At 48.1% G+C, this 26,393-nt stretch overlaps 2 protein-coding genes across 5 annotated transcripts; both read left to right on the top strand.

Moving 5' to 3' along the window:
• The first annotated feature begins 287 nt into the window (after positions 1–287).
• NME6 (NME/NM23 nucleoside diphosphate kinase 6) lies at positions 288–8,683 on the top strand. Of its 4 annotated transcripts, none has more exons than XR_012831556.1 (5): positions 288–600; positions 749–788; positions 1,272–1,432; positions 1,705–3,546; positions 8,407–8,683. XR_012831556.1 is itself a non-coding variant. In XM_075720129.1 (5 exons), the coding sequence occupies exons 1-5, from the start codon at positions 288–290 to the stop codon at positions 1,869–1,871; spliced, it is 561 nt and encodes a 186-aa protein (XP_075576244.1). In that variant the 3' UTR covers positions 1,872–3,719. The 4 variants fall into 4 exon arrangements, 3 of the variants coding, with proteins under 3 accessions (XP_075576244.1, XP_075576234.1, XP_075576228.1); XM_075720129.1 differs by lacking the exon at positions 8,407–8,683 and having other exon boundaries at positions 288–377; positions 498–600; positions 1,705–3,719; XM_075720119.1 differs by lacking the exon at positions 8,407–8,683 and having other exon boundaries at positions 1,705–1,882; positions 3,434–3,719.
• Positions 8,684–24,868: 16,185 nt separating this feature from the next.
• Positions 24,869–25,816, top strand: LOC104024589 (olfactory receptor 5V1). The gene has a single exon (XM_009488917.1). It carries the CDS (start codon positions 24,869–24,871, stop codon positions 25,814–25,816), a length of 948 nt encoding a protein of 315 aa, XP_009487192.1.
• The last annotated feature ends 577 nt before the right edge of the window (positions 25,817–26,393 follow it).

Below are 26,393 nucleotides of genomic sequence, written 5' to 3'. Positions count from 1 at the left end.
CCCCGCCTCACCTCAGGCCCCGCCTCAGGCTCCGCCTCGCCTCAGGCTCCGCCTCACATCAGGCCCCGCCTCAAGCCCCGCCTCACCTCAGGCTCCGCCTCAGACTCCGCCCCGCCTCAGGCCCCGCCTCACCCCAGGCCCCGCCCCCGCCTCACGGCACACGGCCCCTCCGTGCGTCCCCGAGCGCTCTGCCCCGTCCTTCTCCCCCCTTGTTAGTGCGTCACGCGCGCGACGCTCTGTCCTACCTGCCGTCACCAGCGCGACGCCGCCCAGCGAGGGCGGGCGCCATGGCGGCTGTGGGACGATCCGGGCGGCCGCTGCAGCTGACGCTGGCGCTGCTGAAGCCAGACGCCGTGGCCCACCCGCTGGTGCTGGAGGTGAGGATGGGCGGACCGGACCGCGCCGCCCAGCTCGGCCCGGTCTGGCCTGGTCCGGTCCAGCGCGGGGCGTTTTGGCGGTGTGCGTCGCCCGCTCAGCCGCTGCGCCTCTGCCCGCAGGCCGTGCACGAAACCATCCTCAGCAACCGGTTCCTCATCGTGCGCGCCAAGAAGCTGCGCTGCGGTCGGGAGGAGAGCCGCCGCTTCTACCGGGAGCACGCGGGTAGGCGGGCTGGGGCTCCCGGGCGGGCGGGGCCGCCGCTGCCAGAGGAGCGCGCAGGCAGGCGCTGCGGGCGGACGAGCGTGGCCGCCGGACAGGGCTGGTGCCGGCGGAGCTGGGCTGTGTGACTCGGGCCGTCTTTCTCCCGCAGGGCGGTTCTTCTACCAGCGGCTGGTGGAGTTCATGGCCAGGTACCTGTCGTGCCCGCAGCCGGGCTGCGTGGGGTGTGAGGAGGAAGCTTGCTTTGCTTTGCAGGTGGACCCTTGTCTTGCACGAACAATGCTTTTGCATCTTGAGGGGTCCATCTTGGCGTGGGACGCATCTCATCAGGAGCTGGTGCTTGTGGTGTACTGAGGGGGAGGGCTCGGCTCAGGGGTGGAGAGGTGTCGGGAACCAGCTCTGCTGTGGTGACAGTAGTACTTGGTGGGGTGGCATCCCCAAAGGTTGTGGGTACCATCACCTAGGAGGAGGAGGAGGTCATTCATGTAAATGCTTTGATTCTGAACCACGGTCTTGGTGTCTAGTGTCATGATAGGTCTGTATCCCCTCTCAGAGAGTACTGCATGGTAGTCGCACTTCTTTGCTTCTTTGTACTTGCTGTATTTTTAAGAATGAAGGAGCTATGCCCTTTTGTAACCTTATCTACTTTTGCTCTTCTGTGGCGCTTTTCTCAGTGGCCCCATGTGGGCTTATATCTTGGCACATGAGAATGCTGTCACCCTCTGGAGATCGCTGATGGGACCCACCAAAGTATTCCGAGCCCGAAACAGCGTCCCGGACTCCATCCGAGGAGCTTATGGCCTCACTGACACCAGGAATACCACTCATGGCTCAGGTAAACCTGTCCTTCTTGTCTGAGTGTTGGGCAAAGACTGGAGCTCAGGGAGGTGTGAATGATATGGTATTTTGTCTGCCTTTGCTTGCTTCCTGTTCTGGGAGTCAAAGTTAATGATTTGCTCACTTCTGCAAGACTTCACCCACACCTGTCCTGGTGCAACTGAGCCTGGTGCTTTTCTTTACGGCTTGTGCCCTTCCGTTTGGAACATAGCACATATTTGCGGTGCCAGACTGGCATCTCTCATCTTCTTTTCCTCTCTTTTCTAACAGATTCACCAGCATCAGCCAGCAGAGAAATTGCATTTTTCTTTCCGGAGTTCAATGAACAGCTCTGGTACCAGCAGGAAGAGCCACGTCTGCGCTGTGGGCAGGTGTATTACAATGCAGAGGAGCGTGTCCACTGTGTGTTCAGGGATGAAGAAACAGAGTTGACCTGAGTTACTCGGGGGTATGGTTTGCTGAGCTGGAAGTAGCTGCTAGGCACACTGTTTGGGTTAGCCCCATAACAAGACATAGAGCCATGGCATGTTTTAAGGAGCTTGAGAGAGGGAAAGACCTAACGCACATTATGTTGTGCTACCTGGGATTATGTTATTCATGCAGCATACAGTTGCTGGGGCATTTTAGGAAAAACTTCTCAAGTAGCAGTACTCCAACTTGATATAGAGGTCTAGCCATGCAGTTCACTGGTCCCTTGTGTTTATTTGGATATAAGCAGTACAGATTAGTTCTTCAAAGGGCTAGGTGGAAAGGTGTTGCTAGTTCCAGTTAGGATATCATTGGTTTTGCTGATAGTAGGCCTCAGATTCTTAGTATTTGCTCTGTTCCCACAGTCCCTTAAGGAGAAAAGAGGGGGAAAAAGAATATGAAAAAATGCAGTGGTAAGCAGGGCAACATTAACTCTCCTGTTCTTACTTTCCTGGATCCAAGCTGAGAAACGAGGTTGTCTTCGGTTTTGAATCATGATTTGTATCTTAAGCATCTGGTGGAGGGCACAGTTAGAAGCCATTCTCAAGAGGAAAGCAGCATATCCTGTTGGTTCAGTTTGGTCTGCGCTGACAAGCTTGCAACAGAAGTTTTAGGGGAAGTTGCAGAAAGGTGTGGAGTAGTCCAGTGCCTGTGAAGGATCTTCTATTTTGTGCTTTTAGATTGCCTGGGGCATGAGATCAGTAGTTCTGATGAAACTTGATAGTGGCTATTAGAGCGATGGATTTATTGAATCCATAATAAAAGGCCAGAGAACTTAATTTGAATGCTGGTACACAGAGGCTGTAGAATTTCTGCCAGGAGCTATTTACATTAAGCCTTGTAACAAAATGCCTAATGGTGACTCGAAGACTTCATTGCCTATAGAAGCCTTAAAGCACTGAGTTCCATATCCTTTGTAAATTTTATGGACAAAGTCATTAAGTTATCTAGATTGATGAAATTACTATATGGTGGTGCATGAGAACTTGGTTTTGAGGTGCAATGCAAGGTTCTGACATGCTCGTTTATGTTTGCCTGTTTGATCCATTTTGAGATCTGTTCCTGTGTGAGTTTTTAATCCGTTTAAACTGTCCCCCTAATAGCTTCTTACAATGCTGATATTTCTTAATTAAGGTGCCATGTTGTACTGAGTGAATTTCTTTTGGATAATTTCAAATACGCTGTATTGATGAAGATACCTTTGTAATACTTGGGACAAGAAGTTTGTTAGCTTGATGCTTGACTCCCTTTTCTAAAGTTATGCATGACTAGCATCGATGATACTAGTCACTAAAGCTGTTGACCGAGCTGCTGATTGAGTCCCAAATTTACTAGTGCATTATTGTGTTGCAGATCAAAGGCAAGTTACTCTCTGACTAGTTTGACAACTATGTGAAACACTGGTCATTTGATTGAACTATGTGTAATTGTAGGAAGTGCTGCCTTAGAGCTTCCTCGACTAAATACATCAACATTTTTGTTCCTTCTGTACTATTATATGAGATTAAATGCAGTCATTGTTTTGTTCCAGGTACAGATCAAAAGGATCTGCGGAATATTTCTGCATTTTTGCATTGCTGCTTTTATTTTCACCAGCAGTATCCAATGGTGGATCTGCTCATGATCAAGTATGCATTTATACAGGTCTGAAATCTTGCTGTCAATTGATATTTTATGGATTCCCTGAGTTTCTCTTAAGTTATGTATGTTTTTTCTTGTAACTATTAACCCCTACTATTTTTTTCACTTCTTTATATTGTACTTTCTTTTTTGGATATTAGTTTGGGATGTCATTAAATGATAATTCCTAGCTTACACTTCTCATCTTAAATGGTCTTTTTTTCTAGTCACTTGCAATTATTACATTTGGGGAAACTGACCCTTTTAAAATTTCAAGTACAAATAACACTGGCTTAGTGGTGTAGTATTTTTACAGAATAATTATCAGATCACAATCACTATTACTTAGCTGTCAGTTGTTATGTCCATATTAAGATCAGGGAGCTTTTGCAGGGGCTCCGGGGGGGAAAAAAGGAGAGTCTGCTGCCATTGGAAGAAGGGGCGGGCAACTCGGGAAGAGTACAGGGATCTTGTTAGGTCATGCAGGGAGGAAATTAGAAAAGCAAAAGCCCAGCAAGAACTCAATCTGGCCACTGTTGTAAAAGATAATAAAAAATGTTTTTATAAGTACATTAACAGTAAAAGGAGAGCCAAGCAGAATCTCCATCCTTTGCTGCATGTGGGGGAGAACATTGTCACCAAGGACAAGGAAAAGGCTGAGGTACTTACCGCCTTCTTTGCCTCTGTGTTTAATAGCCAGACCAGTCATCCCCAGGGTACTCAGCCCCCTGAGCTGCAAGACAGGGATGGGGACCAGAATGAAGGCCCCATAATCCATGAGGAAGCAGTTAACAACCTGTTATGCCACCTGGATGCTCACAAGTCTATGGGGCTGGATGGGATCCACCTGAGAGTATTGAGGGAGCTGGCAGAGGAGCTCATCAAGCCACTTTCCATCATCTATCAGCAGTCCTGGTTAACAGGGGAGGTCCCTGATGACTGGAGGCTTGCCAATGTGATGCTGTGGAGTGATTGCTGGAGGTGACTTAGACACCAGACGTAGATTTACGATTACAAGAAAGGTACAGCATTGAAGAAGCTTTCTGGATGGAATGCAGCTGGATGCAAGGAATCTATCCCACAGAAGTTCCTAAGCCTGTAACCTTGGATGTCGCAACCCAGGGGAGCCTGGTGTGCTGATTCTGAGAGGAGCTGCCCAGGGGGTGGAGTGGTGTGGAGACATCACGGCCAAGCCCTGTGATAAGGGAACTCGAAGGGGCACCATGGTCCTGATAAGCTGCATAAGTGATACCCTGCGTCAGCAAACTATCATGATGTTGACAAAAATGCTGTCCTTTAGTAACTTTTACTCATTATAATATCCTTATAATACTAGAACACACTCCCATCTCAAAACCCACCCGCCTCCAAGGTAAGACCCCCCCTCACTGAGCCTGCGCTCTGAATTTTTCTGGGCCTGTACCTTTAAAACGAAGCGAGAAAGTTTTACACCAATCGTAACAAAAGTATGTATGACTAGAGTCCCTCAAGCTCCACCTAATGTGTAAAAATACTATAAAATTGGCCTAAGGGAGAGGGGATGTTAGGGAAGACATCATCATGTACTACTCTGACCTCTGGGATCAGTCGACGGGCTGAGCCTCTCTTCCCCCCCATCGGGACGCCTTTGGGTACGAGTAACACTTGGTTATACCAAGTGCCTCCGCGGGAAACTTAGAAACCTCTATAGAGTTGCTTTTATGTCTTTTGATGCATCTGTGTTATTCTAAACTTTGGTACTCGTAGGTGCCTTGCAGTCAGTGAATTTATCACCGGTAATCCAAAGAACCTGTGTGTCTGTTGCTTTAATAAATTGCTTTGATTTATTGGTCTAGCGTGATAGTGGTCATTGAACGCGACCAGACACTTTAAGTGTGGCCGTGATAGTTCATGCAGCACGACTAGACGAAAGGTGCCTACGTTATTTGTGAATCCGTAATCGTGATAGTTCAGTGTGCTGAACACGACCGGACTTATAACGATAAATCATAGAATCATAGAATCATAGAATCATCTAGGTTGGAAAAGACCTTTAAGATCATCCAGTCCAACCATTAACCTACACTACCAAGCCCACTCTAGACTAATCAAGGGTAGACCAGACTAAACCATGTCCCGAAGTGCCACATCTACCCGTTTTTTAAACGCCTCCAGGGATGGTGACTCCACCACCTCTCTGGGCAGCCTGTTCCAATGCCTGACCACCCTTTCCGTAAAGAAATTTTTCCTAATTTCCAGTCTAAACCTCCCCTGGCGCAGCTTAAGCCCATTTCCTCTTGTCCTATCGCTAGCTACTTGTGAGAAGAGACCAACACCCACCTCACTACAACCTCCTTTCAGGTAGTTGTAGAGAGCGATAAGGTCTCCCCTCAGCCTCCTCTTTTCCAGGCTAAACAACCCCAGTTCCCTCAGCCGCTCCTCATAAGACTTGTACCTTAATTGGGTACCTTCCAAAGCCGAAAGGTGCCTACGTTATTTGTGAATCCGTAATCGTGATAGTTCAGTGTGCTGAACACGACCGGACTTATAACGATAAATTGGGTACCTTCCAAAGCCAAAAGGTGCCTACGTTATTTGTGAATCCGTAATCGTGATAGTTCAGTGTGCTGAACGCGACCGGACTTATAATGATAAATTGGGTACCTTCCAAAGCCTCTCGTCACGCAACAGACGCCCATCTCCAAGAAGGGCCGGAAGGAGGACCCAAGGAACTACAGGCCTATCAGCCTGACCTCGGTGCCAGGAAAGATTATGGAGCGGTTCATACTGAGTGAATTCAACAGGCAAGTGCAGGTCAACCGGGGCATCAGGCCCAGCCAGCATGGGTTCATGAAAGGCAGGTCCTGCTTGACCAACCTGATCTCCTTTTATGACCTGGTGACCTGCCTGGTAGATGATGGAAAGGCTGTGGATGTCATTTACCGGGACTTTAGCAAAGCTTTTGACACCGTCTCCCATAATATTCTCCTTGGGAAGCTGGCAGCTCATGGCTTGGATGGGCGTAGTCTTCACTGGGTAAAAAAACTGGTTGGGTGGCCAAGCCCAGAGAGTAGTGGTGAATGGAGTTAAGTCCAGTTGGCAGCCAGTCACGAGCGGTGTTCCCCAGGGCTCTGTTTTGGGTCCAGCCTTGTTTAATATCTTTATCGATGATCTGGATGAGGGGATTGAGTGCACCCTCAGTAAGTTTGTAGATGACACCAAGTTGGGCGGGAGTGTCGATCTGCTGGAGGGTAGGATGGCCCTGCAGAGGGACCTGGACAGGCTGGACCGATGGGCCGAGGCCAACTGTAGGAGGTTTAACAAGGCCAAGTGTCTGGTCCTGTACTTGGGTCACAATAACCCCTTGCAATGCTATAGGCTTGGGGAGGAGTGGCTGGAAAGCTGCCTGGCCAAAAAGGACGTGGGGGTGTTGGCAGACAGCTGGCTGAACATAAGCCAGCAGTGTGCCCAGGTGGCCAAGAAGGCCAACAGCATCCTGGCTTGTATCAGGAATAGTGTGGCCAGCAGGAGCAGGGAGGTGATTGTCCCCCTGTACTCGGCACTGGTGAGGCCACACCTGGAACACTGTGTCCAGTTTTGGGCCCCTCAATACAAGAAAGACATTGAGGTGCTGGAGCGTGTTCAGAGAAGGGCAACGGAGCTGGTGAAGGGTCTGGAGCACAGGCCTTATGAGGAGCGGCTGAGGGAACTGGGGTTGTTTAGTCTGGAGAAGAGGAGGCTGAGGGGTGACCTTATCGCTCTGTACAACTACCTGAAAGGAGGTTGTAGTGAGGTGGGTGTTGGTCTCTTCTCCCATGTAGCTAGCGATAGGACGAGAGGAAATGGGCTCAAGCTGCACCAGGGGAGGTTTAGATTGGATATTAGGAGAAATTTCTTCACGGAAAGGGTAGTCAAGCATTGGAACAGGCTGCCCAGAGAGGTGGGGGAGTCCCCATCCCTGGAAGTATTCAAAAAACGGGTAGATGTGGCACTTAGGGACATGGTTTAGTCTAGTCTACCCTTGATTGGTTTAGTGTGGATTTGGTAGTGTAGGTTAATGGTTGGACTGGATGATCTTAAAGGTCTTTTCCAACCTAAACGATTCTATGATTCTATGATTTCTTTGGTCCACTAAGACTGTATGGAAGTAGAGGTTGTCAAAATTGTGCAGACCCATTTCCCTAGACAGAATTTTTATTTTGCAAATCTAAGGATGTTCTGCAAACTTTATCAGGAGATCTGATATTGAAGTATTTGGTGTTAGATGCAGGAGATAGTGTCAAAAATTATTTTTAATATCAAAGGAAGCCTTTGGATTTATGAGATGACAGCAGATGCTCTTTGTTTTGAGGACTCTTATGATAGTCATCTTTTTTTTTCTTTCCCCCCTCTCCTTGCAAGTGCTCATGAAATATTTTTAACTTTTCTAGTGCCACTGAACATCTGTTTTGTATACCTCCTGGTGCCTCTCTACTGTGGTGAATCACCTTTGATTTTGTAACTTCCAATGGCTTTAACTTAAAATAATTTCTTGTACCATTTCTCACTTTTCCCTTCTTGCTGCCCCCTTCACTGTCCCCAATCTGTCTTTACAGAACAAGTTGAAACCTCTGATTATTCTTTCTTTCTTTTTTTTGATATCTGAGTCAAACCATTCTTAAGAAATCTTGGTTGTGCCTAGCATATGCTAATTATTCTCTTTCATAAAGATTTTTGGTTGCTTTATATGAGTTCCAAACATTATGTTGTAAAATAATAAAGGCAAGTTATCTGAATGCTGGTTTAGCTTAAATTTGTAATGTCTGATGCTGCAACAATCTCATGCACAGTAGACATTTGTATTTTGGTTGTTGTCCTCTTCTTACTAATGCTTAAATGCTTTCTGCCTGTTGTTTATTCACACAGAAGCATGGTACCTGAATATAGACTGAGGGATGCTGAACCATACAGTTTCTGCTTTCTAGAGGAAGTGCTCCAGTATTTCAGAGAAACACTACAGTCCTGTTAACATAATTTATCCCACCAATTGCTTAGCTTTCAGACCTCTCTCTACACTCAGGAGATGGGACAGATTTCTGAAGAATTTATCTAGAATGTCTTTTCTCTGGAAAAGATAAACGTAGTCCTATTTTAAATTTAAGTACTCAGCTTCAATAACAGCTTGAATAACTGACTACTTCACCACCCCACCCCCACACACCCCCCCCAGGTAGTATGGAAGCCAGGTTTTGTTCATCTGGGATATTTTGGAAGGAAGGGGAGCAAATAAAGAGGAAATTTGTCTAATAAAAGTACTAGATAGTCAGTGGAGAACCTAATGTAAAGATGTTTGAATGCAAAGGCAGTTCATGTTCTGGACATGTTAGTAACTGGGATCAGGATCTGATGAAGAGAGATGAAAACTGTTTCTGTCTGCAACCTACCAGGGCTTTGAACTGTGTATCATGTGGTTGTCTTGCTTCTGGACCCAAGCAAGCCCATGAAGCAAATCATTATGTAGGTATGAGTACAGTCTGTCATGTGTGGTTTGGTTTGGTTTTCTGATTTTTTTTTTTTTTTCCTTGCCTGTACTTCTACCTTGTTGAGCCCAAGATTAAGTTTGGTTAAGAAGTCCAAGTGTAGCCCCTACTTGACCTGTCTTGGGCATAAGGTGGGAGATTGTTAATTTTCTGTGACAGGGAGAAAACAGTCATGGTCTGGGGTTTTGGGTTTGGTTTTTTTTTTTCCTGCAGTTTGATGTTCCTCTTACTCTTTGGTCTTCCTGTTCTGTAGGTTCTTGAGGACTGAAATGCTTGGAGCTAATGGAAAGCTTTGGGCTCAATTCATAGTAAGCTGGGATATTAGTGGACTGTGATGGAAGTACAGACAGACTGTGAAGTATAGCGGCATCTCCTGGCATTATCATTTTCCCATTACTGAGAATGGAGCTACATATGACTTTCAATGGCAATTTGGACCTCTTGCAAAAGAGACTTGCTTTAGAGTCCTGTGACACAGGTAATAAAAATGTCTCAGCAATCATCTGTCTCAGGATTTTGCTGCCCGAAGACTTTTACCACATTATGGAGGGAGGCATTTACAAACAGCAGGTGAAGGGCAGGCATGGCAGCTGTAGTTTGCTGCAGTCACCTCAGGTTTCATGTAGCTGTTGTGTACTGGAGGTGTCTCAGATGCAACAGCAGATTCTGGAGAATCTTTGCACCAGCAGATTCTTAGTGGCATATTTCTCTCCAGGAGATACATCAACACCGTGACTATGGATATAGGAAATAGCATGACCAGCAAATGCAGTCCAAGGGTTCATTTACTGTTGTTTTGAATCTGCTGGTACTGTCCATCTCTGCAACCTCCCGTGACAGCCAATTTCAAAAGTCCATTGCCTGCAGCGTAAAAAAAAAAAAGTGCTTATTTTTGTCTGTTTTAATGTGTTCTGTCACTATTTCCATGGAGTGTCCCCTTCTCCTAGTGCTGCTGGATTTCATGGAATCATAGAATCACAGAATAGTTTGGGTTGGAAGGGACCTTTAAAGGTCATCTAGTCCAACCCCCCTGCAGTCAACAGGGACACCTTCAACTAGGTCAGGTTGCTCAGAGCCCTGTCCAACCTGACCTTGACTGTTTCCAGGGATGGGGTGTCTACCACCTCTCTGGGCAACCTGTTCCTGATTTGGGGAATAGCAGTTCTGTGTTCATCATAACCACTGCCTTTGTGATGTACTTTGGTCAAACTCCACCTCTAGCCTTCAAGCACTAAATCAGATGTTCTTATACCCCAATGTCCTGGTTTCAGCTGGGATAGAGTTAATTTTCTTCCTAGTAGCAGGCATAGTGCTGTGTTTTGGATTTAGTAGGAGAAGAATGTTGATAACACGCTGATGGTTTAGTTGTTGCTAAGTACTGCTTATGCTAGTCAAGGACTTTTCAGCTTCCCATGCTCTGCCAGGTACACAAGAAACTGGGAGGGGGCACAGCCAGAATAGTTGATCCAAACTGACCAAAGGGCTATTCCATACCATATGGTGTCATGCTCAGTATATAAACTGTGGGGGGTTGGCCGGGGAGCAGCGATCGCTGCTCGGGAACTGTCTGGGTATCGGGCAGCGCGTGGTGAGCAATTGCATTGTGCATCACTTGCTTTGTATATTGTTATTATCCTTATTATTATTTTTTTTTTACCTTATTTCAATTATTAAAATGTTCTTATCTCAGCCCAGGAGTGTTTTTTTTCACTCTTACTCCTCCGATTCTCTCCCCCATCCCATCGGGGTAGGGGGAGTGAGCGAGTGGCTGCGTGGTCCTTAGTTGCTGGCTGGGGCTAAACCACGACAATCCTTTTTGGTGCCCAATGTGGGGCTCGAAGGGTTTGAGATAATAACAGATTAACCAGAGTGTATTAAGGAATCTGTTAACAGTTGCCGGTCATGATATTAGTTCATCTGATCTGTACCATGTTCTTTTCTTTGCTGTGCATGTTAAAGCTTGGTGTTGGTCTGTGCAGTGCGCTGTGCTCTGCAGTGATTAATGATGTTTTGCTTGGGAGTTTCCTTATCAAAATCCTGACCTTGAGCATTGTTTGGTATCTGGGTTTCATACACAAGTCATTACTGTACTTCGGGTACCACCTCATGGAGAGAGTTAGCAATTATACTTTTTCCTTGGAGAGGTTTGTTGTGGAGGAAATACAGAATGGCACCTTCACTACCTTCTTCTATAATGCTTCCTCCCTCATTACAAAAAGTTTTCAGTATTTTGAACATCCCTGGGCAGTTAAGATACTTCTATTGATACTTCTTGGGAATATTGTTTCAGTTTTGACAAAGGTTAGTAAGCAATTTAAGAATATCATCCAGAGATCTGCCCCAAAGCTGGAGAGTTATGAGTGGCAGGGTGTGTGGGATCGTATGGGCAAGTACCTAGGGCAGTGGGCACCTCCAGTGTTTTGGAACTTCACCCCTGAACAAGTGCAGAATCCTGAAGAACTAGTAAAGTATTTGGAAAAAGTATGTTGTCACCCTGGCAACTCCAAAGAGACACAACTCATTGCAACATGCTGGGGACTGGCCCATGCTTATAGAGCCCTGTTCAACACTATTCAGTACCCTCAAGGGAAAGAGAAAGTCTCTGGCTTGGATGACAAAACAACAGGCACTGCGGATACTCCAGCCACAGCCACAGGCACTGCAGCTACTCCAACCACAGCCACGGGCACTGCAGCTACTCCAACACCCACCACAGGTACTGCAGCCACTCCAACCCCAGTGACAGGCACCGTGGCTAAAACAGAGAATCAACCCGTGCCGGTATCAGTTACCCCTATACAGAAGAAAAAATACACAAGAAAATCAGCTCGTTTAGTAAGGGATGAAGATGAACCAGGGCCTTCATGAGAACCAGAGGAGGAACCCATAAATGAAATGGTAACCAACCGATCCCTATCCCTGAGTGAGCTGCGAGATATGCGAAAAGATTTCAGTCGTCATCCAGGCGAGCACATCATCACCTGGCTGCTCCGATGCGGGGATAACGGGGCCAGTAGCCTGGATTTAGAGGGTAGGGAAGCCAAGCAGCTGGGATCCCTTTCCAGGGAAGGGGGCATTGACAAAGCAATTGGAAAAGGGGCAAAACCGCTCAGCCTCTGGAGGTGACTTCTGTCAGGCATGAAGGAAAGGTATCCCTTCAAGGAGGATGTTTTATACTGCCCAGGCAAATGGACCACTGTAGAGAAGGGTATCCGGTACTTGAGGGAATTAGGTGTGCTGGAGGTGATTTATAGTGACCCAAAGATCCAGATGAAGTCAGGTGCACACGACCCATGTGGCGGAAGGTGGTATGGAGCGCACCAGCATTGTATTCCAACTCGTTGGCAATACTGGCCTGGAAAGATGACAAGGCACCAATGGTGGATGAAGTGGCTAGACGACTCCGGGAATATGAAGAAAGTATCTCTTTATCCCTACGGGCCTGTGTCTCAGCTGTGGAAAAACTGTCTGAAAAAATGTGCCGAGAGTTCCAACAACTCAGAGAGGATTTGTCCTACTCCCTACCTGTACGGACCAGTGCCTCAGCCATTAGGAGTCAACGTCCCTATGCTCAAGAGAGAGGATGGAGAGGATACACACCATGGGGCACCCTGCGCTTTTACCTACATGACCACGGAGAGGACATGAGGAAGTGGGATGGAAAACCCACCTTGACCCTAGAGGCACGGGTGCATGAGTTGCAAGGGAAAACTATTACAAAAGGCAGTTCTCCCAGGAAAATTGCAGCTCCAGTTTCCAGTGAGCAGTTCCCCAGACAGAGAGAGGAAGAGGGCTAATTCTACTCCTGATCTTAATCAAGGGACTTTTGATTCACATTTACAAGGAGTGAACAATGAATACTATGACCAGTGTTAGAGGGGCCCTGCCTCCAGCCAGGTGGAGGAAAGGGACAATTGGGTTTACTGGACTGTGTGGCTTCGATGGCCTGGAACGTCAGACCCACAGGAGTATAAGGCTCTAGTGGACACTGGTGCACAGTGTACCCTAATGCCATCAAACTATAGAGGGGCAGAACCCATTTGTATTTCTGGAGTGACAGGGGGATCCCAACAGCTAACTGTACTGGAAGCTGAAGTGAGCCTAACCGGGAATGAGTGGCAAAAGCACCCCATTGTGACTGGCCCAGATGCTCTGTGCATCCTTGGCATAGACTACCTCAGGAGGGTATTTCAAGGACCCAAAAGGGTACCGGTGGGCTTTTGGTATAGCTGCCTTGGAGACAGAGGAAATTAAACAGTTGTCCACTTTGCCCGGTCTCTCGGAGGACCCTTCGATTGTAGGGTTGCTGAAGGTTGAGGAACAACAGGTGCCAATTGCTACCACAACAGTGCATCGGCGGCAATATTGCACCAACCGAGACTCCCTGATTCCCATCCATAACCTGATTCGTCGACTGGAGAGCCAGGGAGTGATCAGCAAGACTCGCTCACCCTTTAACAGTCCCATATGGCCAGTGCAAAAGTCTAACAGGGAGTGGAGACTAACAGTGGACTATCGTGGCCTGAACGAAGTTACACCGCCACTGAGTGCTGCCATGCCAGACATGCTAGAACTTCAGTACGAACTGGAGTCAAGGCAGCCATATCCTGGGCTGTGATCCTTCTTGTTAAAGAAGCATGGCTGGCAGGTCGAGGGAGGTGATTCTGCCCCTCTACTCCGCTCTGGTGAGACCTCACCTGGAGCACTGCATCCAGCTCTGGGATCCCCAGCATAAGAAAGACATGGACCTGTTAGAGTGGGTCCAGAGGAGGCCACAAAAATGGTCAGAGGGCTGGAACACCTCTCCTATGGAGAAAGGCAGAGGGTTGCGTTTGTTCAGCCTGGAGAAGAGAAGACTCTGGAGAGGCCTTTTTACTCTCTGAGGAGAGTAAAACTGCCCTTCATACCTGTAACAATCTATCATACCTATCTGATGTGGCTGTAACATACATACATGGTGTAGATATACTGCCTCAGAGTAGAGCAGGAATTTGGGCAAGAAGGCACAATCAGTATTACAAATGGCTGTGGAACTTCAGCTTTGTATTTTCTGTTGCAATAAATTATGTTTTCCATAAAGTTTAGTGTCATTCAGGTATTTCATATTGACTGCTAAAGCACTGTTAAATTATTTACCTTTTTCTCCTTTTAATACTTCAACAACTTTGTGTGTAATTTTTTGTCTAGAGTGTGAACATTTCAAAGATGGGAAGTCTATATAGAACAAAGACATTCTTTCTCTGCCTCATTCTGCTTCTTCTGTACTATGATGCAATTGATTGCAGCAGATGTCAACAGCTTCAAAGTTATTGCATGAGTGACTGCCTCAAACTTTTAATAGCCCACTTTGTGTCTTGTTTACAAGTCTCACAAAAACATGCTAGGTGAGGAATTGAAGTGCTCTAGGCTTTTAGTAATTGGCACTGAAACCCTAGTGGCATTTTCTCTGTGGAGAGAAGCCTGTGGGGAATGGGTATCAAGTGGACAAACTGGAAACAAGAAAACTTCTCTCTCAAACTTCAGCCTTCTATTTAAAGCATCTTGTTTAAAGTGCACTAATTGGCCCCTGGGGCAGACTGATGCCCAGGCCTGGGTGAGAAGCCTTGGAGGGCTGGCTCTGTGCAGCAGGAGGATGGAGCTGGCCATAGGAAGAGGGAGGAACAGAGATGGGGCAGCAGGTGCCATAGCTGTCCAGTAAGTACTGGGCAGCAATCATTAGGCAAAAGTGCTGCTCAGTGGTGACAGGAAAGACTTGTCTTGTCAGTTTCTGAGTAAAAGTTGGCCAGGAAGAAACAGTGACACTGGGGCTGGTGCCAGCGCCCCACTTTCCATTTTCCGGGACTCTGTGTAGGTGCTAGACCTTCCCCAAAGCCCTGCAATGCAGGGGTGATACCACAGGGTAACAACTCACTTTATGTTGCGTGATCATGGTGTTTGAGCTTCTGCATGCTCGTAGCCTGTGGCAAACACAAGTAAATCAGGTCAGCTTTGGCCAGTGTTATAGTTGGATCATATAGGTGCAACCCTCACTGCTTTTTTTTCCTAAATTATGAATACAAGTCACCAATTAAACTGAATAAAATCTTGGGACAATTCAATTTTCTTCAGCCAAAATATCTCCTTGTCACGTATTAGGAAAAAAAAGTCAGACAGTAATCCATTACTACTCTCACAAGATGCAGTGTGAGGCTTTTGTCCTATCGTGGGTAGGCCAAAACTGGAAATGCTAATTTTGCTTATTCTTGTTTCTTACCTGGCCCAGATAACAGGCAACTCTGGCAACTTACCTGCAAAAAAATTTTCCCAAAGTAAACTCTTTCCATGAGGATATCAGTGGGAAAAAACCTGAAATATTGTTCTTACAAAACCTGATGAGAATTTCATTCCAGAAATCAGATGTGTACTGGTGGAAAGGAGCCCCTGGTCCAAGTCCTGCTCAGAGCCGGACCCATTAGCACAGGTTGCTCAGGGCTGTGGCCAGGTGAGTGCTGAGCATCTCCAAGGACAGAGAGTCCATGGCCTCTCAGCACTTTGATCCAGTGCCTGAAGAATTTTTCCCTGATGTCCAGTGGGGATGTCCCCTGTTACAGCTTGTGCCTGTTGCCTCTTCTCATCACTATGCAACTGTGAGAAGAGCCTGTATCCATCATTTCTCCACACTGCCATTAGGCAGCTGCAGACCACAGTAAGGTCTCTTTCACTTTCTCCTTTTCGGGCTGAACAAAGCAGTCTCAGCCTCTCTATGTATGTCCTGTGCTCCAACCCCAGCCACCTCTATGACGACACTAAGCTGAACGGTGCAGTTGACATGCCAGAAGGACAAGATGTCATCCAAAGGGATCTGGACAAGCTGGAGAGGTGGGCCTGTGTGAACCTCATGACATTCAACAAGGCCAAGTGCAAGGTCCTGCACCTGGGACACGGCAAGCCCCGATATCAATACAGGCTGGGGGATGAAGGGATTGAGAGCAGTCCTGCGGAGAAGGACTTGAGGATAGTGGTGTATGAAAAGCTGGACATGAGCCAGCAATGTGTGCCCGCAGCCCCGAAAGCCAACCGTATCCTGGGCTGCATCAAAAGAAGCGTGGCCAGCAGGTCAAGGGAGGTGATTCTGCCCCTCTACTCCGCTCTGGTGACACCCCACCTGGAGTACTGTGTCCAGCTCTGGGGCCCTCAGCACAAGAAGGACACGGACCTGTTGGAGCAGGTCCAGAGGAGGGCCCCAAAAATGATCCGAGGGCTGGAGCACCTCTCCTGCGAGTATAGGCTGAGGGAGTTGGGGTTGTTCAGCCTGGAGAAGAGAAGGCTGCAGGGAGACCTTATTGCGGCCTTTCAGTACCTAAAGGGGGCCTATAGGCAGGATGGGGACAATCTTTTTAGCAAGGCCTGTTGTGACAGGACAAGGAGTAATGGTTTTAAACTAAAGGAAGATAGATTTAGACTAGACATGAGGAAGAAATTTTTTACAATGAGGGTGGTGAAGCACTGGATTGGGTTGCCCAAAGAGGCAGTGGAGGCCCCATCCCTAGAAACATTGAAGGTCAGGTTGGACAGGGCTCTGAGCACCCTGATCTAGTTAAAGATGTCTGTACTCACTGCAGGGGGATTGGGCTAGATGATCTCTAAAGGTCCCTTCCAACCCAAAGCATTCTATGATTCTATGATCAGGTTTAGAGTGTGGTGGTTAACAGATCATGCTCTACCTGGAGGCCAGTGACAAGTAGAGTATCACAGCTATCTGTCCTGGGACCTGTTCTGTTTCACCTCTTCATTAGTGATATGAAAGAGATGACAGAGTGCACTCTTGTCAAGTTTGTGGGTGACATCAAATCAAGGGGACCAGTTAATATGCTCAAGGGCAGGGCTGCCATCCAGAGGGAGCTAGACAGACTGGAAGAATGCACCAGAAGGAACCCCATGAAATTCAACAGGACAAATGCCAAGTCCTGCACCTGGGAAGGAAGAGCCCCTGGCAACAAGACAGTCTGGGGATGCCTGGCCGGGCAGCAGCTCTGCGGAAAAGGCCCTAGAGGCCCTTGGTGGGCAGAAAGCTGGACATGAGTGAGCCGTGTGCCCTGGCAGCAAAGGTGGCCAACAGCATCCTGGGCTGTGTGAAGAGAACCAAAGAGAGTAGAATGAGGGAAGTGGTTATGACCCTCTACTCAGAAAGACTGAGATCACATCCAGGTACTGCATCTAGTGCTGGATTACCCAAAACAACAAACTCTTCTGAGTTCAGTGGAGAGCCACCAAGATGGTCAGGTCTGGAGCACTTGCACTCTGAGCAGAGGCTGAGGGAGCTGGACTTGTTCAGCCTGCAGAAGGAATGGCTTTGTGGGGGACCAAATAGCAGCCTTCCAGTACCTATGGGGAGGTTATCAAGAAAACAATGCCAGGCTCATCACAATGCGGCATGGAGAGAGGATGAGAAGCAGCAGGCAAAATTCAGACAGGAGGTTTCAAGTTCATAGAATATTCTCAGTTGGAAGGGACTCAAGGATCATGGAGTCCAACTCTTGACTTCACAAAGGGCAACCTAAGAGGTAAACCATATATAAACATTGTCCAAATGCTTCTTGAACATTGACAGGCTTGGAGCCATGACCATTTGGCTGGGGAGCTTGTTCAAGTGCTTGACTGCCCTCTCAGTGAAGAACTTTTCCTTAATATCCAATCTGAACTTCCCCTGACACAACTTTAAGCCATTCCCTCTCCTTTTGTCACTGGACACCAAAGATAAATCAGCATCTCCCTCTCCACTGCCCATCATGAGGAAGTTGTAGACAGCAATGAGGTCTCCTGTAAGCTGAACAAACCTAGTATCCTCACAAGTCATGCCCTCTAGCCCTTTCACCATCTTTGTTGCATTCCTTTGGATGCATTCTAATATTTCTGTACCCTTCTTAGATTGTGGAGCCCAAAACTGCACAGAGTACTTGAGGTACAGTTAAATATAGTGGGACAATCACTTCTTTCAACCAGTTAGCTATACTATGCCTAATGCACCCCAGGATACAGTTAGCCCTTTTGACCACCAGGACGCATTGTTGACTCATATTGAGCTTACCATCAACCAAAACCCCCAGAGGTTTCTGAGTTGGAAGTTCAAGAAGTTTCCTTCCACCTGGATGTAAGGAACAACAGGCACTCTGAGGATCGTTAAATAGTGGAGCAGGGTCTCAGAGAGGCTGTGGGATCTTTAGCCTTAGAGATTTTCCAGACCTGACTGGATACAGCCCAGAGCAGCTTTGTGTGGCCATGGAGCTGGCTGTGTTTTGGGTAGGGGTTGGATCCAGCAAGGAGATTCCTGCCACCCTGAATACCATGAATTGCACTGTTTTCCTTGTCTCTGTGTCCAGAGGAAACATTTGTGCACGTGGAGACCATTAACAGTGAGATGGCAGTATTGCTGTGTGAGCTGTGATACAAGCAATGGTGGTTTTTGCTTGAGAAAGAATCCTTGAGCTGGAAGAATGCATCTCTCAAAACAAGTAAGGAAACATGACTTGGAGAAGTTCCCAGTTTTACCACAGTACATTTGTTTTTTGGAAAGTGCAACACTTACGCTTGGAGAAGGTAAGGGCCCTGCACCCAGTTAAGAGTCTGATTTCCAGAAGTGCTGAGTACTTACAGGAGCTGGACCCAATCCTTGTGGTTACACCCCCAAATTTAGGCATTTTGTTTAAAAAAACAACTCCCGTAACACTTCACAAATTCAAGGAGATCTGATTTCTCACTGGACCCCCAAGGCTGGATTTGATATGCCTCAGGAGACCAGAGGAGGATACAAACATTGATATTTCTTCTCATAAAGGCTGTCCTGAAGACATTACTACAGCAAATGGTCATGACTTACCAGAACTGAATACCAAGTTTCTGGCATCTGGCAAGATTTCAGTGTATTTTAATATTTGTGCCAAGTGTTGATGGTCTCAGCAAAGCCCTGTTTCAAATATCAGTGTAGGAGGGGGTTTCTCTGTGTGCTGCCAGCATGTGCCATCATCTAAAATCCTGGGAGAGTAGCCAGGTTACATTGGAATGCTGTGCCACTGAGTTTCTGTATGAAACAAGGAAAAGTTCATCATTTCCACAAGAGAAAGGTCAAAGTCAAAGAAAATGCTGTGTCACAAAGTCCTGTTATCATGGTCCATCTACCCTGTCAGCCCAGCTTCCCCAAAAACATGCTCTTAGAGATACAGGGTTCATAATTACTGCTATTCATCTTTTACAACCTCAGACATCCTCTCTGACATGAATTTTCCCCTCTCATTGAGGTAGTAGCTCCCTTTAGTGTCTATGCTGAATTTCCACACAGGGTATTCCTTCCCGTGTAGGGTTGTTGCCTATGTTTTCCCTACTTTCCGAATGATGTTACTGCTCAGCTCCTCAACTCTTGAAATTTCAGTTACAGAGCTTTTTATAGGATCAGCTCCTATTGCCCGATCATCAGGAAACAGAGACTGCAAAAAGATTGCGATAAAGCGATGCTGTATTCCTGCTGCAAAAACAAGCATGTCTCAGTCTCGATCTGCAGATTCACTCCCTGTTGCAGTCTTCACACTTCCTGGGTTTCCCACTTTACATTTTCATGGCACTATATGTGGTGAACTCCAGCTAAACCTGCTGTTTTATCAGGAACGGCTCCAGGCTCAGAGCAGGCAGCATTCACCCTGTGTAAGTCCATGTAATCGTGCTGCCTAGCTCTTCAAGAACTCACAGGATGCTACTCAGTGCGTTAACTAAGTCCAATCAGAGCTGCTGCCAGATCACAGTCCCACCATGGCCGTGTTCTCTCCTAGACCCCTGGACCACACTTTCTGCTCCAGAGAGCCCTGCACAGCCTGGGCTGGGCAGGCATGGTTATTGTAGATGGTGGGAGCACAGATGAGGTGCAGATGCCATGCAGTCACTGTTTCCCACAGGTTTGTTGCTGCAAGTGTGGCCAATGGCCAGCCCTCCTCATTGCTGCCTCTCTGCTGGCATTGGCCAATGTAGGCACCTCATAGCCCTGCCACAGATAAAATGGGGTCATAAACAAGGACTTAGGGCACAGGGACTGCAGCTCTCAGCCTCCCAGCCAGCCACCCTCTTATGGCCCAGGGTGCCTGGCATGGTCAGTTGTGCTGCAGCCCAGGTACCCCAAGAGCTGCCACAGGACTGGAGCAGGAGGACAGGGCTGGAGAGCTCTGGCTGGACTGCACTTGGAACAGCCTGGAGCAGAACAGGAGATCAAGGTGGGTCCTGTGCCAGGAGGGCTTTGTCCTGTGGGCTCAGATCGCACTTGTGCAAGCTGATTGGGGGAATGCTCCTCTGCTCCTTGCTCCTGCCACTGAACAAGAGCTGCCTCTGAAAGCCTCTCCCTCAGGGCCCTCGCTGGGTTAAAAGCCTCTCCTCCCCTTGCAAGCCTCAAGGACACACAGGCTTTTCCTCATGCAGGTAAGACAAACTGGACAGCACCTAGGGACGTTGCTAGTTTTCCCTCTTACCAAGCACTGGATGCCATCCACTGTTTACTCTTCGACATGGAGGTAAGGGAGAGCTGGGAGGGCAGGACTACTGCCCGTGGTGGGGCAGGGCCTCACTCATGATGGGACCATCACAGGGGTCCCTATCGGCACACTAGTTGGGGAGCAAACCCAGTACTGGCACCCAGGGCTCCTGGGTGGTCTGGGCATGCAAGCCGGCTGTGGCTGCTGGTGATGCCTCAAACAAAACTATCCAGTCCTTTTCAGGAGAAATTAATCCTGTGTTATTGCTGTCTCCCTCAGTCCAGCCATCACCTCAAACTGGGACTGGACCATACCCAAGGCTCAGAACCTTACCTCCCATGGCTATATGCTCCAGGCTATCTGGTCTGCTCCCCTGAGTGCAAATGGGATGTGGTGGCCTGGGGAGGCAAGCCACATCCTCCTGCAGCTGGCTTCCCTGGGTGGGCACAGAGCACATCTGGCCTCCTGTAGGAGCACCCCAAATGCTAGAGCTATGCAGAAGTGCACAGTGGCGACGTAAGGCACCCCGCTTCAGGGACTGCACCAGAGCTGAGCTGGGTCTCAGACTTGTGCATCACCATCACACTGGTCAGGTGTACCTTCCTTCTCCCAGGGGGAATGACAGAAAACAGCTGCCTCCCTAGCACTGATGGCATCAGTGCTCCCTCTCTGCCCCCCCATCCAGTCTTTCTGGACTGGTCAGTGGTGGGCAAAGGCGTAGCTGCACTGGGAAATAATTGGTAAGTCATTAGTTACCATGAGAAATTGCCTTCACTGCAAGTGAGAGAGAGAGAGAGAGGAAAGGAGCTGACGAAAGGTGGAGACTCTTTGAAGGCTCATTCCTGTGCAGTCCAAGGGAGAAAGGGAGAATTTACAACCATGTCTTCCTATTTCATTGTGTACAGGATGTCTGAGGACAAAGGGGTTAAATCTGGCATTTCTTGTCATGTGGCTGTGTCCACTGACAGCTACATTGCTCCAGACCATGGTGAAAAATTAGGGTCATTCCTCTGCACAACTCCTATGGCTGTACTGTAACCCTGTAGCTCCATGCCTAATCCAGCCTGAATTTGTCAGCATCGGGAGAGCATCATCTGCAGCTCTCCAGAATTCATTCTCCCTCCTGCAGTGGAACTAACAACTCGCTGCTGCTGCTGCAAATACAATGACTTACATGTCATTGCTGTGTACCTGCATCAAACCAAGGGCTCATTGATAGCACGCAATGGGCTTATACACCTCTTGCTGACCTGCTCTTATTTCCAAGTGCTGAGCCCCAGTTTGGAGCATAAGCAGGTGACTAACCCTTACCTGCCTAAACTCCTACTATTAAACTTATTTTTATCACTCTGGTTCCTGAGGTCCCCTATTCCTCCAGTGTAACAGGCAGGTCCCCACCTTCACTGGTGCCGGCTTCACTGTAACTTGTCAGCAGACTCCTGCCCCTGGCTAACAGGTTAGTAGTAAAAGCATCCAGCAAGGTCCTGGACAGAGCCTTCCCCTCTCACACCTACATCATGGAGGCACTTCTGCCCTACCAAAACCACCCAACTGCCCTTGCCTTAGCGCTGTGAAAGTTCACACATACATACTTTTTAATTTATATAGATTAATGTGTGCATTATGCAGCTTTGCAGACAGGAGACGATTCCTAGGGAATGCTGCTGCAGTCTCTCCCAGCTCTCACCCCTCTCAGGCATGTGCTCCTGGCTGCAACACAGGGCCAAACAACTAAGGCTGTTCTTGCATCAAAATGCACACAGCTTTGGCTGGGGGCTTGCTGGAGGAAGAGCGGTGGTCCGAGATTTCCAGAATACTGGATGATATAGTCCTTATGTATCTGTCCAATGTATGAAAAATTGGTAATTAAAAAAAAAAAAAAACCCAACTATTAAAGAATATGTTTATCTGGGACACTGCTGGAGAGCTTGGCAACAGTTTCTCAGCCTTGTAGCACCTACATCCAAGATGGACTAACAAGTTTGGATGTTGTTTTGCAAGGCAAAGATGAATTAATCTTTTGACTGAAAGTTTTCCTCTTGATATTAAAATGAAAACAAAAAAGTTGAAAAAGTGGAGAGTAAAAGAGAAATGACTCAGAACTTAGCTCTTCTTCTGCTTAGCAAACACTGATAGTGATCACAGTGTGCAAGTAGAAGCAAGGAGAAAATACTGTTAGAATAGAGGGCCCTTAATCTGGAAGAGAAAATTATGAATGAGATAGAGCTGACATTCAAGCAATTCCAACAGGGAAAAAAGCACACAATTTTTAACAGTGCTTTGACAGTTTCTTAGTAAGTAGCTATAAGAAAAAAAACCTCCCAACAGAAGCAGGGAGTTCTCCATTGCTCAACGTTTTAAAATCATGACTGAAACATAGATACATGCTTTGGACAGAGAAATTAAAAACAGATTAATGGGTGTAAAGCAAGGGTACCAACCTGAGATTCAACCGTGTTGTTTAATCTTGTGAGGAGACAATTGACCTCAGTTTCTAAAAAAACCCACATCTATAAAAAGGAAGGGAATGTTTTCTTTTTTTTTTTTTTTTTGTCATATTCACTTTGGTCTTATATAATGGCAATGGGCCCCTGCATAGCCATCGAGTGACATCTTTAATGTTTAGTAAATGGAGAATGACATGAACTGATAGCTGGGAATGCTGTTGAATCTTGACCACAGGAGGTTTGTCAGAGTTGCCTGTAAGGAAAAGCTCACAGCTGCCCTGTACTGAGGCAGGCAGGCATTGTTTCGAAGTCAGAATAGCAGGGAACTAAATCTTCAAGTTCAGGGATGTGCAATCCTCCCTCACACCCCAGCCATATCCCAGTGCTATCAGTGAGAACCTACCCAGAAGCCAGCACTGGTTCTGCCGCAGCTCCTGGCAAACACTTGCTCAGCAATGGCCAGTACACTGGCCAGTTACCTTATTCTCTGATTCATGAATAGTTTAGAGTGCTGAAGTCTACTGAGGCAATCGAATGGAGCCAAAGAAAAAGCTGCATAGGGAGAACAGCATTTTATTATGCACAGCTCCAAGATCATCCATGGTTCCCCAAGGTGCCCTGTATTGTCATGCAGCCACAGTCTGCCCTGGTGCTTTCCAGACCTGTTTGCCCCATTATTGTCATATACATAGAATCATAGAATCATAGAATCGTTTAGGTTGGAAAAGACCTTTAAGATCATCCAGTCCAACCATTAACCTACACTACCAATTCCACTCTAAACCAATCAAGGGTTAGCTTAAGCCTCTCTGGATCCTTTTCCTCACCCAGCCGAGAGAGCCCCTGGTTTCAGACTGGCTGAGTATAGTGTGTGCCTGTGCTGAGTGCTGGCTGGGACAGATGTGCACCCCAAGACAAGGTGACTGCAGGTCATTTTTAACCTCTTTCTCAGCCCCATTTCTTCAGCAGCCTCACAGAGGCTGCTACACCAGGCTGTATTTGAGCACCAAAGCACCTGGCCTACATCTGCTGGGCTTCATGGCACTGGCATGGTGGGCAGCAGCAGCCCTGGCCACAAGCACCCAGCAAGCACCACCTTCAACAACCCTTGGCTGAGGTTTATGAGCAGTAACTGCTTCCCCATGCCTCGTCCATCATGTGGACATGGTCATCATAGCGTCACATGCCAGTAAGCAAAACCCTTGTGTCGGGGTGAAAATTGAAATAGAATGATGGAAGAAAGGTCACGAGGCCCAGGCCAGTGGAAATCCCTGATGGCTTAAATTTGGCTATGGCTCAACAAACACTGTGTGGTGAGTCACCCTCAGTTGGAACCCCTGCTTTTTTTAAGTGCTGGTTATCACACAGCAAAGCACCCCAAAAATGGCAGAGCAGGAGACAGGATAAAGAAAAAAAAAAGTTCTTTTAACTGGTGCAGGGTGATGCCACATCCCCAACCCAGTGGCTGGGGAAGAGGAAGCTTACTGGCTGTTGCATCTAAGGAATGATGCAACCATGTCCAGGGGGCAGGGATGCATGTAGTCACCGTAAGTGCAACCAGGAGGAAAAGAGAGGCATGCCTGGTATACTCATCAAGATGGGGGTTGGGCTGGCAGGAGAACCCAAGAGGTGTGGGTTAGTCTAGATGCACACCGTTCTTGGTTTCTTCTATGTGATTCTCTTGCAGTCAGGTACCCAACATTGAATGGCAGCTCTCTGGACTCTAAAATCCCAGTGTCTGTGAAATACCAACATGGAAAGCTTTCAACCACTATGGAGATTGGACCAAAGCCACCTTATCAGTGAAACCCTTGCCTCATGGGTGGTTGTGCTCCAGTCCCCTGGCTCACAATCACCACCTCCTCCTCACAGTGCTCGTTTCTGCCCACAGACCCACAACACAGCTGGCCCCATGGCAGGTGAGAACCAGACTCATGTGACGGAGTTCATGCTCCTGGGCTTTTCCCATGGCCAACCCTTCCTCTTTGTTCTTTTCCTGGCCATTTACCTGGCCACACTGCTGGGAAACTCTGCAATACTCACCCTCGTGTCTCTGGATCCCCATCTCCACAGCCCCATGTACTTCTTCCTCAGTCACCTGTCCTGCTTGGATATTTGCTACTCATCAGTGACGGTGCCCAAGATCCTGGCAAATACCCTGCGCTCACAAGCAACCATCTCCTACCGTGGGTGTCTGGCACAAATGTTCTTCCTGATGGGGTGTGCGGGGGCTGAGTGCGCACTCCTGGCTGTCATGGCCTACGACCGCTATGCAGCCATATGCCAGCCCCTGCGCTACACCCATGCCATGAGCCGGGGTGTTTGTGTGGTGGCAGCCGCCAGCTGCTGGCTCTGGGGGATGCTGGACTCAGCCGTGCACACCCTCCTGGCCTCCAGGCTCTCCTTCTGCGGGGCTGCCCGGCTCCAGCACATCTTCTGTGACGTCCCTCCACTGCTGAGGGCTGCGTGCAGCAACACCCGCCCCAGCGAAGTGGCACTCCATGCTGCCAGTGTCTTTGTGGGCCTCAGCCCCTTCCTGCTTGTCATCGTCTCCTACCTCCACATCCTGGCCACTGTTCTCAGGATGCCTGTGGCCACCAGCCGGCGCAAGGCCTTCTCCACATGCTCTGCCCACCTGCTCGTGGTCGCCCTGTACTTTGTGACAGCCAATCTGAACTACAACTGGTCCAGCTCCAGCTACTCCCCAGCCACCGACACACTGGTCTCCGCACTGTACTGCATCGTCACCCCCATGCTGAACCCCCTCATCTACAGCCTCCGCAACCAGGAAGTGCAGGGGGCCCTGCGGAAGGCTGTGTGGGGATGGGGCACGCTGGGCTGCCCAGGCAGCAATGCATGAGCAACATCAGGGCCGCAACAGAGTGCTGGTCTGGCATAGTGCAGCATTGCCTGTCTGTGGGAAATCTTTGATGGCAGCAGTGAGCTCAGGGCTCCCTGCCCAGGCAGTGGCTGCTTGTGGCACGCTGCCATCACTTGTCTGACCCTCAGCACATCACTGATGGCAGAAAAGGCAAAATCAAGTTGGGAACAAAGCTACAGTTCCAGGATTATGTCTTTATTTTGCAAGCGTCATGTGCTGAGCTCAGCACAGGACCTGTTGCAGCTGTGCTGCTACCAGGGAATGCTGTAAAAGGCAATTTCATGTGGTACCAGACACGTGCTGGCCCCGAGCAAGGCTGTGAGCTCTGCCTTGGGGCTGCCCAAGGTGCTGAGCCAGGCCCTGCATGGGACAAGAGGCAGTGTCTTTGATTGCAAAATCTGGCCTCCACAAAAGGGCTGTCACACACACCATCCTCCTTCCACACATGCTTTGGCACGGAGTTTGATGTCTGCTGGGTTTCTCCAGGCTCCCATGAAAGCTCTGTAGCATTTTGTACATTAGCACAGCAGCCAACAGGTTAAACAGGCCACCATTA

Source organism: Pelecanus crispus, chromosome 1, assembly GCF_030463565.1.
Source record: "Pelecanus crispus isolate bPelCri1 chromosome 1, bPelCri1.pri, whole genome shotgun sequence".
NCBI lineage: Eukaryota > Metazoa > Chordata > Aves > Pelecaniformes > Pelecanidae > Pelecanus > Pelecanus crispus.
Note: the sequence above shows the minus strand (reverse complement) of the source record. Positions and strands in the feature narration are given on the sequence as shown.